Source organism: Hemibagrus wyckioides, linkage group LG25, assembly GCF_019097595.1.
Source record: "Hemibagrus wyckioides isolate EC202008001 linkage group LG25, SWU_Hwy_1.0, whole genome shotgun sequence".
Classification (NCBI taxonomy): Eukaryota; Metazoa; Chordata; class Actinopteri; order Siluriformes; family Bagridae; genus Hemibagrus; species Hemibagrus wyckioides.
In genome coordinates this window covers 13,502,192-13,519,565 of record NC_080734.1, presented here as the reverse complement: position 1 = coordinate 13,519,565, position 17,374 = coordinate 13,502,192, and the positions used below count along the sequence as shown (strand labels likewise).

The window sequence follows — 17,374 nt, the reverse complement described above, 5'->3', positions numbered from 1 at the left end:
TTTATCTTAATTTGCAAAATTATGAAGAAACATTATGAATTAAGAGTGAATAACATGCTCTAACTTTGACCAGTGTTCAATAAGATATCAAATTAAAATTAAGTGCTGTGCTTTTGTCATTTTTCGTCATAGATTTAAAATAAATGTATCCAGTACAGGTGGATATAATACAACAATACAAATCTTTTTTTCTTTTTTTTACTTTGGTATTTTGTTAACATTAAAATTGAAAATTCGCTAATGTTATTGCATGAAAATTGTTAGCTAAGTGAATTTTAAGGAAAAGCATTACAACAATCTAGGGCATTATGAAAAAGCAATATAAGGTTTCATTTTTGGTATCTGCATTGTCATATTTGCGGTTATTAAATGTTTTACAGAGAAATGTTTCGTATTTTTTGTGAAACTGAGTGCAACAGCACCACCAGCGGTTTTAAGAAAAAGAAACAGTTTGATAAGAAGCAACACTGCAGGCTTGATTTAACCAGGCTAATGGGACAGTGAAAGTCTCCCCAGGTAATTACACACCTCTCGGATTTGATCTCCACTTTGGGCAATATAATATAATATAATGAAATAAGTTTCATGCTTTTGGTTAGAAAGAAAGGGTTAAAGCTTTTCTGTTGACTGTGCTTGATATTCAGAGGACATGTAGCAGTAAAGCATTATATGCTTGAAATACTTAATAGTTAATAACTTAATAGTAATATTCATATAATCACAACAGTGTGCCAAAGAAATAATCTTTTCCACTGCTAAGAATCACATACAGAGATGTGTAGAATAGTACAGACCCTGAATGCAGTGCTTTGCTCCTCAGTGAGCTGCTGGAGTTCAGTGACATGGGGATGAAGCTGCTCAGCTCTGTGGAAGGCCGAGAGACTGATTTCGGCTCCTCGAGGCAGACCCAGGCTATCCCTGCACCTCTCGATCTCAGCCAAGGTCCTCTGCATGGCCTGCAGGTTTTCTAGGATTACCTGTAAATCAAAATATAAAGCATCATCAGTAGGGAGTACATTTTCCTTAACCAGTTGCTTTAAATTATTTTATTGCAGCGGTTGGATTTGCCTGTCTGTTTTGAAGATGCTCCTCTGGTGGTATGTTCTCGGTCTCCACAGTAGATAAAATACTTCTGATCTTCGCGATGCTCTTCTCCATTGTTTTAACCTCTCCTTCAATTGCATCCATCTCCTAAATAGGCAATCGAAATGTATTTAATCAACATTACCTGTAGCTTCTGACCTGTATCTTTATGATATTATGCACTGCTGCCATATGATCAAGTGCTTGGAAATGTCTTAATTACTTCATATTAATATTAGTATGGTGTTAAAATCAGTCTTAAATCTTCATCAAAGTGTAACCAGTGACTCTGGTGCTTACTTCTGCTGCATGCTGGAGCTGTGAAAGTGGCTCCAGAACGCTGCGTTGCATGTGGCTAATGCTGGTGCGGATCTGCAAAAGGTTCTGCTCCAAAGTGCTGGTGTCACATACAGCTGAGATCTCCTGGAGTGAAGGCCCAAAAGCCTCCAGAGAACCTTGTATTCCTTCTGATTCATCCAACACCATCTGCCAAACAAAAAATATCAACATTAGACTTTGTATATATATTTGTATATATACACCTATTTTCCCCCTAAATAATAAGCATGGTCAGGAAAAATTCCTTGGCTTTGGATTGCCATATTTAAAAATATTCACATGAACCTACAGATATCTTGACAATTTGCAACTGAGCTGACACAGACTTTATAAATTTGTTCAAAAACCTGAATGATGCATGTTAGATCAAATCCTTTGGTGTTTCATCTCATCACATGTTTCAGAGGAAGAGATAATACACAGAAAATTTGACCAAAAGATTTAACATGGTCAATTTGACAAATTTGCTTACGTAATGAATAGTCAAGATGTTGCACAATTCCTTTTGTTGTTTTACAATTTTCAAAATGTTCAGTGTGGTCTTAGACTTTGGTCCCCACTGTATATATTTAATAAAATTCATATTTCAGTTTATTTTCCAATTTATAAAAAACATCATGCTTTTCGCAGTCATTCCAAAAGTTGAGTCAAAATGAGAACATTTTCTTCCATGGTGCCTATATAGAAAGATCTAAGCTATACCCCCTATTAGTTGGGCTTAATATAATTATTTCAGTGGGTGGAAGCATTTCTAATTCTGGAAGGTCAAAATATGCCTTTCACTGTGAGCAGGAGTGCAGCCTGACCATTAGTTTGCCTTGATTTATGCAATCACACATTTCTAACCTACAATTATCACTTTGTGTTCAGAGAATAAAAAGAAATCAACATACTTAGCTCACATTAAATGATTAAATGAGCATGTGAGAGAAAATAAATGAAGCCCTTCACAGTGCAATGGCTGAGTAAGACCCACTGGATTTGTTCAAGGATTTGTTATTGAGGGCAAAAAAACTTAATAATTAGATATGGCTAATAAGCACTGCTGTTAGCATCGACTTATCACTACATTATTTTGAAGTTTCTCAGTTGTTGGTCCGGATCTAGCCCCGGGGAATTCTTACCGAAGACTGAACAAAGTATACAAAAAAAGTAACAAAACTGATCAATGTATAAAAGAACATAGTTCAGATTTAAATATGAACTCTTGCAGGTTCTGTGTCAATGAGACATGAAAGGTGGTGTTTCAGTGATTAAGGCATTCAGGTACACATTAGAAGGTTGAAATCCAAGTACCACCAATGGCTGGGTCCTTGATTAAGCCATTGTTTAACAAAATGACAACAGTGATGACAATAACAGAAGGTTTAAGATGATTGCATGGAGAAGTGTACATATTCTACATATGTAAAACAGATATTAAGAGTCAGCTCCTTTAAAGTGATGCTTATCAATTCATAGCCATTAACTAATGACTAATTGTGTTAAAATGTAGGTTAGGTGTATCTGGACAGTCACAAATTTTAGTAGAATACCCATGGACATATCTGGATGTATGCCTTGAAAGAGTTGAACCAGAATTAATTGTCCCAGTGGTCTGACCTGTAGGGAGTTGGCGTGGCTGTGCAGACACTTGGCAGTCGTATAGGTCTGAGGAGACTTTAGCCAGGACTGAGTCTCAGCCAGCCAGCATGTAGAGCTACGCCGAATGTCCTCATACTCTTGGAGACTTGCAGGGATCTAATCCAATCACACAGATGCAAATAAGCAAGGGCATAAAAAAACAGCACCGTGTCAATATTCACTTCCTCCTGAAAAAAAAACAAATAAAGTCTAATCCTGTACTAACTACTTTCTCTGAGGTGACAGTGTGGGTTGGCATGTGTGCTCTGAAGTACAGGACGATGACAGGACACTATGTAAGTGTACTCACTCTGTTAATGAAGGCAGTCCTCTGCTCTGCCTGCTTGGCTACAGCCTGGTAGAGCTGGAGGGGTTTGGTGAGCTCATCCATCAGTATGTGAGCTCTTTCAGGCTGCTCCTCAGCCAGCTCCTGAACCTCTGCCTCTAGCTCAGTGATCCGTGAGTGCCACTGGTCCAGTTCATCCCATACCCGCTATACATGTGGACACACATAACACATACCGACCTACTTAAAATACAGTATTTTTATGAGTAACTGGCTTAAGGGATTTCTCAAATAATAGTGTGCAGTGCTTGAAAACAGTTTTGTTGATTCACCATACACTGTGGCTTCACCAAAAAATTGCCAAATTTTTTTTAGTAGCCAAAAGTTTGTCACCACAAATCTACCTGTATAAATATTTGTTCAAACAATAATTGAATTAATGGTTTTATTTATTTATTCACTCAACTAACTACTTTATCCTGTTCAAGGTCATGGTGTGTGTGTGTGTTTGTGTGTGTGTGTGTGTGTGTGTGTGAGAGAGAGAGAGAGAGAGAGAGAGAGATCAATAGTCCCCTAAATTGTATAATGAATTCAAATCATTTCTGTACTAAATTCGTAAAACAGATTACGATTTGTCTGCATCAAATAATACATTTTTATCTTGTCTGCATATCACTGACAGCCGTAAAAAAAAACTGTCCGTTTACAAGTTTTAATTTTTAATTTCATTTTATCACATATTTAATTTCATATTATCATTTTCCTCTTTAATCCTGATTCGATTCTCAGATGCTGTCTGTTCTGTTATTTTAACTAGTTTTGTAATTTCACAAAAAAGCTTTTTTTGGCTAAACACTACTTTTATTCACTTTTTTCTTGGCTTTTCATCCTTGGAGACATACGACATGTTTTTCCAGACTGCCTCACATACTATATGCCTTATAGTACACCTTTATTTTGGATGGACACCAAAAGACTACCTGCCAAAGTGGCTGAAAATATAACTTTCCAGTGTTAATACACAATATATAATACAATACAACATACCATTTAATTATACCATTTGTACCTGTTGATATGAGATAAACACACACACACACACACACACACACCTTGAGCATGCTTTCAGCTTCTTTTACAGTGGGACTCTTCTGCTGCAGAAGGGCCTGGATGCCGCTTAAACCCACAGTCACTTTGTCCACATGTTCACTCATTCTCTGAAGAGAGCCACTGCTCTCCATAGCCTGTCCCACCTAAAACATCAAAAACAACCAAAACCCTGAATGATTTCTCTTCTCTTAACTGTAACCTTTGCAGTCTCTCTGACTAGTCAGTACACTGCTGTGCACATGAACAAATCCAGATATTTGTATTTATTTATAATCATATGCTATAATCTGAAACTATTTTCCACTTTACAGTCATAGTTTAGTTAAAATTGCACTTGATTCAAAACACAGGCTACCACCGGCAGGCTAATAGCTATGAAATAAAAATAAAAATGGAAATATATTCCCATACCATGTCCTTAGCCTCCTTTAAGGACAGAGTGATTTGGTCCTGTAGATTCTGGATCTCTTTAGGTAGGTCTTTGCTCCTCTTCCTCACTCTGTCCATAATGTCCTGCAGTCTGACATTTTGAGCGTCTACCTCTGCTCTGACCTCCTATCGGAACGAGACAGACAGATGAAGCAGTTGCCATCAACAGACACTAAAACTAAACTTTTTAATCTAAACTGAAAAAAGTTGTCATTGGTTAATATTAAAAAAATCGACTTCAGCATTAATAGCTTTTAAGTAATAATAACAAAGTTATTACCAGCTGCATTACATGATTGTTTGAATGAAGTGATTTCACCCCACAAATTAAATGTCATGTTTCTATATAATAATAAAAATGGGTCTCAGGTTACTGGGAGTAGATGCTACTATCCACAATTAACAATACACTCATATTAGAATTGTAATACTAACACTAACAATACACTCATATTAGAATTGTAATACTAACACTAACAATACACTAATATCAGTATTGCAGTGTAACAAGTAATAGAATATTTATTTATTAGTTCATGTATTAGGTTCATTAATCCGTTAGCATCTTAACGCATATTGTCACCACCCTCACAAGCCTGTGGTCACTGAAATCCAACTTGTTTAACACTAAATGGATTTTTTTTAATTGAAACATCAAAATGAAGCAGTGTTGTTCTCTGTAGTTGTTGTGCCTGCTAACTAATGCAGACTAATGCAGACTTGCGATGATGAACCCCTGGTCCTGGAGTTCTTCCTGTCCTGCACATTTTACAGTTTTTAGTCTGTTCCCAATATACCTGATTCAAATAATGTACAACATGATTAATAGCTGGCTGAGTGTGTTTAATGTGTAAAGCTCTAAAATTCGCAGGACAGAGAGTTTTAGAAGACCAGGATTAGGATCATGTGGTGTACATTATTTACGTTGACATTTCTGGCATTTGGCAGATGCCCTTATACTGAGCAACTTACATTGAGGGTTAAGGACTTTGCTCTAGGGCCCAGCTGTGGCAGCTTGGTAAACTTGGTACTCATAACCTTCTGATCTTCTGACCAACACCTTAACCACTAAGCTATGACATCCCCTCTACGATATCCTCAGAGATGATATAAAGTTGATATTACTAACTGCCATGATTATGAGGAAAAGGATTTAGTATGTTATTGTGTTATTCATAAAGCTAACAGGCATAACAGACTCTATTTCATTGCCTACTTTATTGACCACACAAGCACAGCAGTATTTAATTTCTGTGTATAGGGGGTTGTAGGTGTTGGTGTATTCTTGCCTACTGGTCAAGCTTTTACACATTAAGAGTGTTACAAAGTAGATGTCATCATTGTGTACCATCTAAAGCAGCACAGTGGTGTTCACAAATAGAGCACTAACCCGTATATGTCTGGGATCTGACTGACTCTGCAGGACTGATAGCTGAGAAAGAACATTCTGCTGCAATCCCTTCAATTCTTCCTGAAAGCGACCCCACTCCTGGATCTCAGAAAGCATGTCCTGTCTCATTTCACTGCTCTGTTCTTTTAGGCTGGGGACACAAATGTGCATCAGTCACTCTTTTACCTGTGTTATTTTTTACATTGAAATAAACTTTTGCACACTTTTGCAAAGAATTTACAACTGTACATGGCCATACCTTTGACAACGGCTTAGGAGTGATTGCAGTTCCAGGCTTATCATACTGGGAGTGTTATGAAATTTTAAGGCACTCAATTGTCGTGATTCATAGCGTTGAAGAAAGAACAAAGTAAGCTGCTCTTGGTCCAGTTCATTTTGGAGCTGTTTGGTTTGTTCCAGGATCTCCTGAAGCTTCCCATGAGATCCCTTCATCTTGGAGATCTCAGAGAGGCTGTGTTGAAGATAGTCTAGAGCTTCCCTGGATCTCTTGATCTAACAACAAAAAATCTTCTGTCATTTCAGTTCTACAAACTAATACTAATACTGTTCTTTAAGTAGGACTTTGGGTTGTTCTTTTTTGCAGGAACTTACTCTTAACATAATTTCCACCCACTGTGTTTCTGCATGGGCTGCTCTGGATTTCAGTGTGTCTAGCCGCCACTGCAGTAAGGCCCAATGCCTCTGTAGATGTCCCAGGGTTTTCTCTGCAGCTACATTACAGTTCAGTAGTAGGCATTGGTCTTTCAGCTCCTCCAGCCTTGTACCCACATTTACTAGTTCCTCCTGAAGCACCTACAGATTTATACGAAGTTTCACATATTAATTATTTATCATATCAGTCATATGGCAGATTATTTTGCGTAGATGCATTTACAATAGCTTTTAAAAACAATTTTAACTGACCTTAATTTTGTCAAGCTGGTCTTTTATTTCTTCCAAAGAAATTGGTTTGTGGCTGAAGCTGTCTGTAAGTTGGGCATCAAAGTTTCGAAGAAGGTGGTTGAAATCATCATGCTGTTTTTTGTGGGTGGCTTGTTCCATTATGCACCTGAAAGAGTCCCAAACAAAAACAATTACGGATACGCACAATTTGACTGTGCTCAGACTAATAGGTGTTCCAGATATATCTTTCTGTGTTTGTAGTGGAATTTAAAGCCAATTGATTGTCTTACACAAGATTTAAAAAAAATAAATAAATACCACAAGTTTTTTGTTATGTCCTTGGATTCACACAAGTCTTTTCACCTCAATTTACCTCAATCCTTTTTATATCTACTTGTAATTATAGTTGTATTGTATGTACTATATGTATTTACCTCTGAAGGGTCTCCAGTTTAAACTGTGCTTGTGCATGCAATTTGGCATGAGTCACATAGAGGTAGCTGAGAAACTGAATGTGGAGAGTCTCAGTTTGAGGAGAAAAACATGCTTGTGAGGGTAATCGTTCCTGTATCTCAGTCACATGATCCTGGAATCCTTTTGACAGATTAGTAAGAATTTGATGAGTGTGGTTAAGTTCTTTTTTAGAGTCTTGGAAGCTGGCAGATGGAACCAAGAGATCAGTCTCAATCTGCTGAAGGAGTCCAACAGCTCGCCGGACAGCTCTGTGATAGTCTTTCAGGGCTTCCTTAGCCTTGAGAAGGTTTTCCTACAAACACACACATATTAGCACTTTCTAAACACAATACACTGTATTGTGTACACACAGTAGCTAATATCACCTATTACTGTAATTTAACATGTTGCAACAAATACAGATGTATTTAATTAACAAAAAAAACTAAACCAAAAGCTACAGGAAGAATATTACTTTAAAGCCTTATAATATAAAATAATATAAAAGCGTTTACCGTCTGCATTTTACAGTCGTTCAAAATTCTTCTTCCTATGTCGATGGTTTTTCCATAGCCTTCAATGGCTTTACAGTCTTTGGAACTCTCCAATGTTCGCAGTACAGAAGTCATTGACCTCTCAAGTGTCAAGTATGTTTGTAGTACTACAGTAATGGCCTGGTAACTTGGATCCAGGCAGCTGTTCTGCTTTAGCTGCTCTTCAACTCTCATAAAGTGTTCAGTTATTGGAGTCAGCTCCCTTAGATTGCTAAAGCTGCTAGCCAGTAGGGAGTCCTCCTGGTTTTTAACATCACTGCTAACAATATGTTCCCAGGCAGTAAGACTTTGAGGCATGCTGTGAATTTTTTGCCGCTCTGAGTTCAACTGTGATGGGAATAGGTCACCAGAAATGGCTTCCAGTTGCTCTGCGGTCTCCTGACAGTATATCTTCACCAGGGGTATCTCCACTAGCAGAGTCTGACCCAAATGGAGTCGTTTATCAACATTCCTGCTGCTATCTGTGACCTCATGAACCCTTTTTTTCACTGCATCAAAGTGGTTTTCCAAATGCTTTTTAGATGTCAGATATTCTTCATGTTCCATGCTCTGCTGATCCAGCAGCTTCATTTTCTGCTGTAAGCTCATAATAGTCTGTAGAAGGTCTTTTCTCTGGTTCTCCTGGCAATGCTGAAATTCCAGCACTTGAGAAAAATGCTTTATCAGCATGTGTCTTACAGGGACACAAGTAGCAAGTGAGTCTTGTGTTACAGGATATCTTTGCTTCTCGAGGTCAGTTGTTATTTGACGTAAACTCTTCTGGATGGCAGAAAATTCTTCTGTATATGATTTCTGGGCATTCAAGATCTCCTCTAGCTCCCAACATTTGATTTCCTTACATTTTATAACCCCAATGACCACTTCTTGCAAGGTGGTGAGTTTGTTGATAAGGTGGAAAGTGTCTACAGTACTGAGACCCTGACTCATGTCCTTTGTCTCATCCAGAAGTGTCTGAATGGTAGCTAGCCTCTTCTCAGCTTCTTTTAAAGTGGCTTTCTGCTTTTGTTGGTAGACTCGCAAGTCTGTAATAGAGCTTCCGAGCTGGATTGCTGCAGCTTTATTGGATTCTTTCTCTAAGAGTGAGGCCAACCACCTGCTATTATCTGAAATCTGCATGTCCAGTTTCTGTCTAGCATGCAACATTTGGTTAAGATCTGCAGAAACATTCTCTGCCTCCTCTGAGATCTTACTGTAGACATTCTCTAAAGTCTGGAGTGCAGAAAACATATGATGAGAATCCACCTGGCTAAGTCGTGCAATCTGTTCTTTTAATTTCATAAACACAGAGGACAATGTGAATTGCCTGGAGGATATTTCTGACTGCAGTTTCTTCATGCTGTTAACCTGCTGACTGGCTTCCTCTGAGAAAAGAGATAACTTCTTTTTCCTGGTGATTCTGTTATCTGCTTGTTTTGCCCAAGCAAACCAGCTTTTCATAGTATCAATGATCTCTGTCAGTAGGGGATCACTGAGACAGGATGACTTAGCACAAAGATTCTCCTGGACACAATCCAACTGAGATTTCAGATTTTGGAAAACATTGCTAATGTCTTCCTTTTCCTTCTCCCCTAGTGGACACTGGAAAAGAGACTGTGAGAACTCCACCAGGTACAGGTATCGTTCATTTATTTCCACAAACTCATTGAATGTTAGCATTTCTTGTACGGCTGTTTGGCAGTCTTTTATCTGAGTCAAAGGTGAGGAAGAGGCTGTGTGCAGGACCTCCAATTCACCAAGAAGTGCCTTAGCATCCTTCATTAATATAGAAGCTTCTGATGTACAGTGGTTGGCATGCCTTAAGGTTCTGTCTGCTGTCCCCTCCAAAATCTCCCACTTTTTCTGCAAATTCTTAACCTGGATTAGACATGCCACTGCACCCTCAGCCTCTCCTAAATACGGTGACACATGGCAACATGTATGCATCAGTTCTTCTAGCATCTTCTTCTTCTGATCCATTTGCTTGATGAATGTACTGAGTTTTTTTGCTTGAACAGCACTGCTTTTCAAATAAACCCTATAGAAACAGAGAAAAAGAGGAAAAAATACAGACTTTTTTTTAAAACTGTTACATATTAAACTATCTATACACTATTTGAACATTATATAAACTCTCACAGGCTCAGTGAATCCAACTCTTCTTCCAGTTCCTGAAGTGTATCTTGGATGGCTTGTATTTGTTGCTGATATTGTGTGACTTGTTGTAGCTGAGCCTCTTTAACCTGTACTGTGGCTGTAGCATCCAACAGCGCTGAACTCCATCTCTCCGTCATACTCTGGTTGAACAGGGAGAGACCCGAGCCTCCACACTGAGACTGTGAAGCCAACTGCTCCTCGACATACTGCTTACAGCTCTGAAGAAACACACCAAAATGTCAGTTTATCAAAATGTCAACTTTCCAATCACAGATGTAAACTTTAAAGTGCTTGGTTGTAACGGATTAAAGACTTAAGATTAAGGATTAATATCTGGTTATAATTGATTAATTACTGCCTCTCTAAATAACTCAATGGAATTTTCAGGACTTTGTAATTATATCATGCATCCCAAAGCCTAAAGCATGCTGATCAATAAAAAGCTTTTTTATGCTAATCCCAGTTGCTTTTTCTGATTAGATCTTTGCTTTATAAACATAAAACAAGCATACCACTGCTTCCTGAAGTTGCTGACTCATTACTTCAGTGCTAAGCTGGGCTGGCTTATATCGACATTTCAAAATCCTAAGAACAGCATTTCCTAGTTGGTTCTCCAATTCTGTAGGTAATGGCTGTAGAAGCCATGCTGCCTCCATAGTCTTATATCCCTGAAAAAAGCAAAAAAGCAACATGTAACAACAAACATAGCCACTGAAATCTTGAATTTACACGAGGACAGGAAATCTATGACGCCAGTTTGCTTCCTGTGCAGCCTTCCAGAGCTACTATCAGATATTTAATGATCATAATACAGAATTGAAAGCATATTTCAACGCCTATCTACTTGAGAAACACATCATGATGTTACCTCTTTACACTATTTAAGAGCAACACACATTAGAATCTGGGATATGTTAAGCACTTATTTGCAAACATGAAAAACAAGAGTAAGTACACGCTGAAAATATTTGCTGTATAGTTATGTTTCTACTACAACCTTTAACACTTACTGTGGGAACATCACTTGTATCCAGTACAGAGTGAACCTTTGTGCTCATATCCAATAAGGTGGCCAGTTCTGATGCAAAAGCAGGCTGGTTTGCTGTCCTTGTTTGCTTGCTGCAATCCTTGAAACCTTCAAACGGATCTCCTTCACTTCTGTTTTTGGCTTTGGACATATCTTGTGTCTAAGCATTTAAAAATAATTGTAAACACATTTGCATTACATTAAAGTTTACTGCTTTTTTGGTTAAAATTATAACTCCTAACTCATGTAAATACATGTTTTTCAGTGGCAAGTGAAGCGGGAAAGGAGCTTTGTTGAGAGTTGGATGTTTCCTATGGGGTGTGGTGTGCCTTGAGCAACCCAGAGAGCAGCTGTGCTGCAGGTCTGTACAACTAGTTGCTGCATACAATATAATACATCAAGCATTCACATGCAAAAACTGCCAGCTGCAAGGCCTCATCACAGACCTAACTGAATGTGTTATGTTATAGACATAACACATCCAACTAACTGTTTTAAAACACGCTTATTAAATGCATGCTGCACTAAAAAGAAGTGACAAAAACAGGAGTTCACATGTCAAAAATGCTCAGAATGCCCATTTTACCTTTACTGAAGGTTAAATATCAAGTCATTATACTTTTATATTTGGCATTATAAGAGTCACAGTGAGAAACTACCACAAGAAATGGCAACGAGAGAATTTCTTTTAAATAGGAAGTTCCCTGGGAACTTCTGTACACCAAAAAAGATTATTCACACTTTAAATGTTTGTAATTTATTTCAAATGACCTTTTCAGAAAACTATTCAAATATAGCTGCAGGATCACCTAATAAAATTCTGCCTTTAAAAAAAAGACTTATAAATGTCAAACCAATAAAGAGAAACATTTTTCTGTGCTCTGAAAACCCCCGTGAAAGCTTCACCTAGAACAGTTAAAATGAAGAACTGACAAGAGTCTGATCCCACACTCAGTGACAAAACTCAACAATTCTGCCTTTTTTCCCACCGTTTTGCCATGGAGGACCACACTGGTGATGAATGACTACAATGTAAAGCAAATAAAGTGAATGCATATGATGATACCTGTAAGCAGTCACTGCTGTCCGTATTCTTAGCCTGATCCTTGGATTCTGCTTCTGCATGGATGCTGAACTCCAGCTTTAATGGAACTGCAGCAGATATTTGTGACTCAGCTCTGGATGTCTCTGAAATATCTCCTGAATTAAAAACTTGCTCCTGAATGGTGCTGTTGAAGTCTGTTAATTTTAAACCATAAGGATGAATGTCTGTGGCAGTGGTATGGCTGGTTCCTTGTTTCCTTGTTTCACTCAGCTGTCTATCTGCAATCTCTGGGAATTCCATGTCATCTCTGCTTTTTGTAGCATCCACTGCTTTAACATCTAAACTGAAGACGGTCGTGGATTCTGTGGATTCAGTTGTATCAGTGTCATTTCTATGTCTGTCTTCCATGTCACCATCTATAGACACAGTGTTTAGCTGGTAAGAAACACTTTTGCTAACGAGATCTTTTGATTTATCACCTCCAGGATTTTGCAGCACATCCTCTTCTGTGCATGCATCCCGAGTTGTCTCTGTAGCATCAAGATGCCTTGTGCTAGTTGTTTGATGATGCAGAGAGCTGCCTTCATTCATTTCTTTGCAGATTGTCATTTCAATTTTCCTATCGTCTGTAGTGACTGTCTGATCTGTGTTCACTCCACTCTTGCTTTTCTTGTCTTTCATGGTAGGACTAGATTGCATGGGAAAAGGGCTGTCTTTTCCTTTAGAGTGTTTAGTGTCCAGTTTCTTTGTACATTTCTCATCTGCAGTTGATTTCTGTTGTCTCTCTTTTCTGTCCTGATCTATAGAGCCATCATTTTGCTGGTAGGAAATGGTTATGGCATCAGGACCTTTTCTATGAACTGTCTGATTTTGCTGCACATCTGCCTCTAAAGAATCAATGTCAGATAATGTAGAAGCTTGATGATGTGACACATCTTTGCCTCTACAGGAATCTTCAACACCAGCAGGAGTTTGGACTTGTTGAAGATTAGCATTTTCATTCTCACTTGGTTGCAGTGGTTTTGTTTGCATGGGCGATTGCATTTCCTCTCGACTATCCAGTGACTGCATGAGATCCTCACTAGATTTTGTCTTATCTGATTTCAGATCCTCTGATTGAGTAGCAGACCTTTTAGGACCAAAGGCATCATCATCAGTTGGCTGGTGCTTCTCGAGATTTAATGTAGGCTGAACAACATCCAGAAGGATGGTATGAACTTTTGGGACACCATGACTACTTTGGGTGTCACTGTCCATGTGTATCATACAAGAATCAGGCTGCTTTACATCAGATATCTGACTTAAATCTATTTCTGTTCTGCTTCTACCCTCTGCTACTGTACTGTGTGAAGAATGTAATTCTTCTTGTTTTTGTTCACTTCCTTTTATGATCTTATTGGTGTCGTCTTCTGATTTTGGCTGTTCTTTATCTGATTGTTTTCTGTCAGTTGGGAATGCCCTTTCGTGCTCCGGTTGTTGGCGATCTTTCTTAGTAGGACTAGATTGCTTGGGAAAAGGCCTGTCTTTTCCTTTAGAGTGTTTAGTGTCCAGTTTCTTTGTACATTTCTCATCTGCAGTTGATTTCTGTTGTCTCTCTTTTCTGTCCTGATCTATAGAGCCATCATTTTGCTGGAAGGAAATGGTTATGGCATCAGGACCTTTTCTATGAACTGTCTGATTTTGCTGCACATCTGCCTCTAAAGAATCAATGTCAAATAATGTAGAAGCTTGATGATGTGACACATCTTTGCCTCTACAGGAATCCTCAACACCAGCAGGAGTTTGGACTTGTTGAAGATTAGCATTTTCATTCTCACTTGGTTGCAGTGGTTTTGTTTGCATGGGCGATTGCATTTCCTCTCGACTATCCAGTGACTGCATGAGATCCTCACTAGATTTTGTCTTATCTGATTTCAGATCCTCTGATTGAGTAGCAGACCTTTTAGGACCAAAGGCATCATCATCAGTTGGCTGGTGCTTCTCGAGATTTAATGTAGGCTGAACAACATCCAGAAGGATGGTATGAACTTTTGGGCCACCATGACTACTTTGGGTGTCACTGTCCATGTGTATCAAACAAGAATCAGGCTGCTTTACATCAGGTATCTGACTTAAATCTATTTCTGTTCTGCTTCTACCCTCTGCTACTGTACTGTGTGAAGAATGTAAATCTTCTTGTTTTTGTTCACTTCCTTTTATGATCTTACTAGTGTCGTCTTCTGATTTTGGCGGTTCTTTATCTGATTGTTTTCTGTCAGTTGGGAATGCCCTTTCGTGCTCCGGTTGTTGGTGATCTTTCTTAGTAGGACTAGATTGCTTGGGAAAAGGCTTGTCTTTTCCTTTAGAGTGTTTAGTGTCCAGTTTCTTTGTACATTTCTCATCTGCAGTTGATTTCTGTTGTCTCTCTTTTCTGTCCTGATCTATAGAGCCATCAATTTGCTGGTAGGAAATGGTTATGGCATCAGGACCTTTTCTATGAACTGCCTGATTTTGCTGCACATCTGCCTCTAAAGAATCAATGTCAGATAATGTAGAAGCTTGATGATGTGACACATCTTTGCCTCTACAGGAATCTTCAACACCAGCAGGAGTTTGGACTTGTTGGAGATTAGCATTTTCATTCTCACTTGGTTGCAGTGGTTTTATTTGCATGGGCGATTGCATTTCCTCTCGACTATCCAGTGACTGCATGAGATCCTCACTAGATTTTGTCTTATCTGATTTCAGATCCTCTGATTGAGTAGCAGACCTTTTAGGACCAAAGGCATCATCATCAGTTGGCTGGTGCTTCACGAGATTTAATGTAGGCTGAACAACATCCAGAAGGATGGTATGAACTTTTGGGCCACCATGACTACTTTGGGTGTCACTGTCCATGTGTATCATACAAGAATCAGGCTGCTTTACATCAGGTATCTGACTGAAATCTATTTCTGTTCTGCATCTACCCTCTGATACTTTACTGTGTGAAGAATGTAATTCTTCTTGTTTTTGTTCACTTCCTTTTATGATCTTACTAGTGTCTTCTTCTGATTTTGGCTGTTCTTTATCTGATTCTTGTCTGTCAGTTGGGAATGCCCTTTCGTGCTCCGGTTGTTGGTGATCTTTCTTAGTAGGACTAGATTGCTTGGGAAAAGGCTTGTCTTTTCCTTTAGAGTGTTTAGTGTCCAGTTTCTTTGTACATTTCTCATCTGCAGTTGATTTCTGTTGTCTCTCTTTTCTGTCCTGATCTATAGAGCCATCATTTTGCTGGAAGGAAATGGTTATGGCATCAGGACCTTTTCTATGAACTGTCTGATTTTGCTGCACATCTGCCTCTAAAGAATCAATGTCAGATAATGTAGAAGCTTGATGATGTGACACATCTTTGCCTCTACAGGAATCTTCAACACCAGCAGGAGTTTGGACTTGTTGGAGATTAGCATTTTCATTCTCACTTGGTTGCAGTGGTTTTATTTGCATGGGCGATTGCATTTCCTCTCGACTATCCAGTGACTGCATGAGATCCTCACTAGATTTTGTCTTATCTGATTTCAGATCCTCTGATTGAGTAGCAGACCTTTTAGGACCAAAGGCATCATCATCAGTTGGCTGGTGCTTCTCGAGATTTAATGTAGGCTGAACAACATCCAGAAGGATGGTATGAACTTTTGGGACACCATGACTACTTTGGGTGTCACTGTCCATGTGTATCATACAAGAATCAGGCTGCTTTACATCAGGTATCTGACTTAAATCTATTTCTGTTCTGCTTCTACCCTCTGCTACTGTACTGTGTGAAGAATGTAATTCTTCTTGTTTTTGTTCACTTCCTTTTATGATCTTACTAGTGTCTTCTTCTGATTTTGGCTGTTCTTTATCTGATTGTTTTCTGTCAGTTGGGAATGCCCTTTCGTGCTCCGGTTGTTGGTGATCTTTCTTAGTAGGACTAGATTGCTTGGGAAAAGGCCTGTCTTTTCCTTTAGAGTGTTTAGTGTCCAGTTTCTTTGTACATTTCTCATCTGCAGTTGATTTCTGTTGTCTCTCTTTTCTGTCCTGATCTATAGAGCCATCATTTTGCTGGTAGGAAATGGTTATGGCATCAGGACCTTTTCTATGAACTGCCTGATTTGGCTGCACATCTGCCTCTAAAGAATCAATGTCAGATAACGTAGAAGCTTCATGATGTGACACATCTTTGCCTCTACAGGAATCTTCAACACCAGCAGGAGTTTGGACTTGTTGAAGATTAGCATTTTCATTCTCACTTGGTTGTAGTGGTTTTGTTTGCATGGGCGATTGCATTTCCTCTCGACTATCCAGTGACTGCATGAGATCCTCACTAGATTTTGTCTTATCTGATTTCAGATCCTCTGATTGAGTAGCAGACCTTTTAGGACCAAAGGCATCATCATCAGTTGGCTGGTGCTTCTCGAGATTTAATGTAGGCTGAACAACATCCAGAAGGATGGTATGAACTTTTGGGCCAACATGACTACTTTGGGTGTCACTGTCCATGTGTATCATACAAGAATCAGGCTGCTTTACATCAGGTATCTGACTTAAATCTATTTCTGTTCTGCTTCTACCCTCTGCTACTGTACTGTGTGAAGAATGTAATTCTTCTTGTTTTTGTTCACTTCCTTTTATGATCTTACTAGTGTCGTCTTCTGATTTTGGCTGTTCTTCATCTGATTGTTTTCTGTCAGTTGGGAATGCCCTTTCGTGCTCCGGTTGTTGGTGATCTTTCTTAGTAGGACTAGATTGCTTGGGAAAAGGCCTGTCTTTTCCTTTAGAGTGTTTAGTGTCCAGTTTCTTTGTACATTTCTCATCTGCAGTTGATTTCTGTTGCCTCTCTTTTCTGTCCTGATCTATAGAGCCATCATTTTGCTGGAAGGAAATGGTTATGGCATCAGGACCTTTTCTATGAACTGCCTGATTTTGCTGCACATCTGCCTCTAAAGAATCAATGTCAGATAATGTAGAAGCTTGATGATGTGACACATCTTTGCCTCTACAG

General features: G+C 38.8%; 1 protein-coding gene across 4 annotated transcripts in view; it reads right to left on the bottom strand.

Annotated features, from left to right (window-relative positions):
• The window catches only part of LOC131345868 (nesprin-2), a 54,089-nt gene extending 40,442 nt beyond the window's left edge, over window positions 1-13,647 (bottom strand). For all 4 annotated transcript variants that reach the window (XM_058378988.1, XM_058378990.1, XM_058378989.1 and 1 more), the window contains exons 1-17: window positions 12,397-13,647; window positions 11,314-11,490; window positions 10,816-10,971; window positions 10,286-10,521; window positions 8,132-10,184; window positions 7,598-7,929; window positions 7,185-7,329; window positions 6,873-7,073; window positions 6,520-6,773; window positions 6,261-6,411; window positions 4,853-4,996; window positions 4,444-4,584; window positions 3,356-3,538; window positions 3,025-3,162; window positions 1,384-1,569; window positions 1,069-1,191; window positions 795-977 (exon numbers count right to left, since the gene is read on the bottom strand). In XM_058378988.1, the coding sequence (XP_058234971.1) occupies window positions 795-977; window positions 1,069-1,191; window positions 1,384-1,569; window positions 3,025-3,162; window positions 3,356-3,538; window positions 4,444-4,584; window positions 4,853-4,996; window positions 6,261-6,411; window positions 6,520-6,773; window positions 6,873-7,073; window positions 7,185-7,329; window positions 7,598-7,929; window positions 8,132-10,184; window positions 10,286-10,521; window positions 10,816-10,971; window positions 11,314-11,490; window positions 12,397-13,641 (6,048 nt within the window). In that variant the 5' untranslated portion in view covers window positions 13,642-13,647. The remainder of the gene's footprint in view (window positions 1-794; window positions 978-1,068; window positions 1,192-1,383; window positions 1,570-3,024; window positions 3,163-3,355; window positions 3,539-4,443; window positions 4,585-4,852; window positions 4,997-6,260; window positions 6,412-6,519; window positions 6,774-6,872; window positions 7,074-7,184; window positions 7,330-7,597; window positions 7,930-8,131; window positions 10,185-10,285; window positions 10,522-10,815; window positions 10,972-11,313; window positions 11,491-12,396) is intronic.
• Window positions 13,648-17,374: the final 3,727 nt, after the last annotated feature.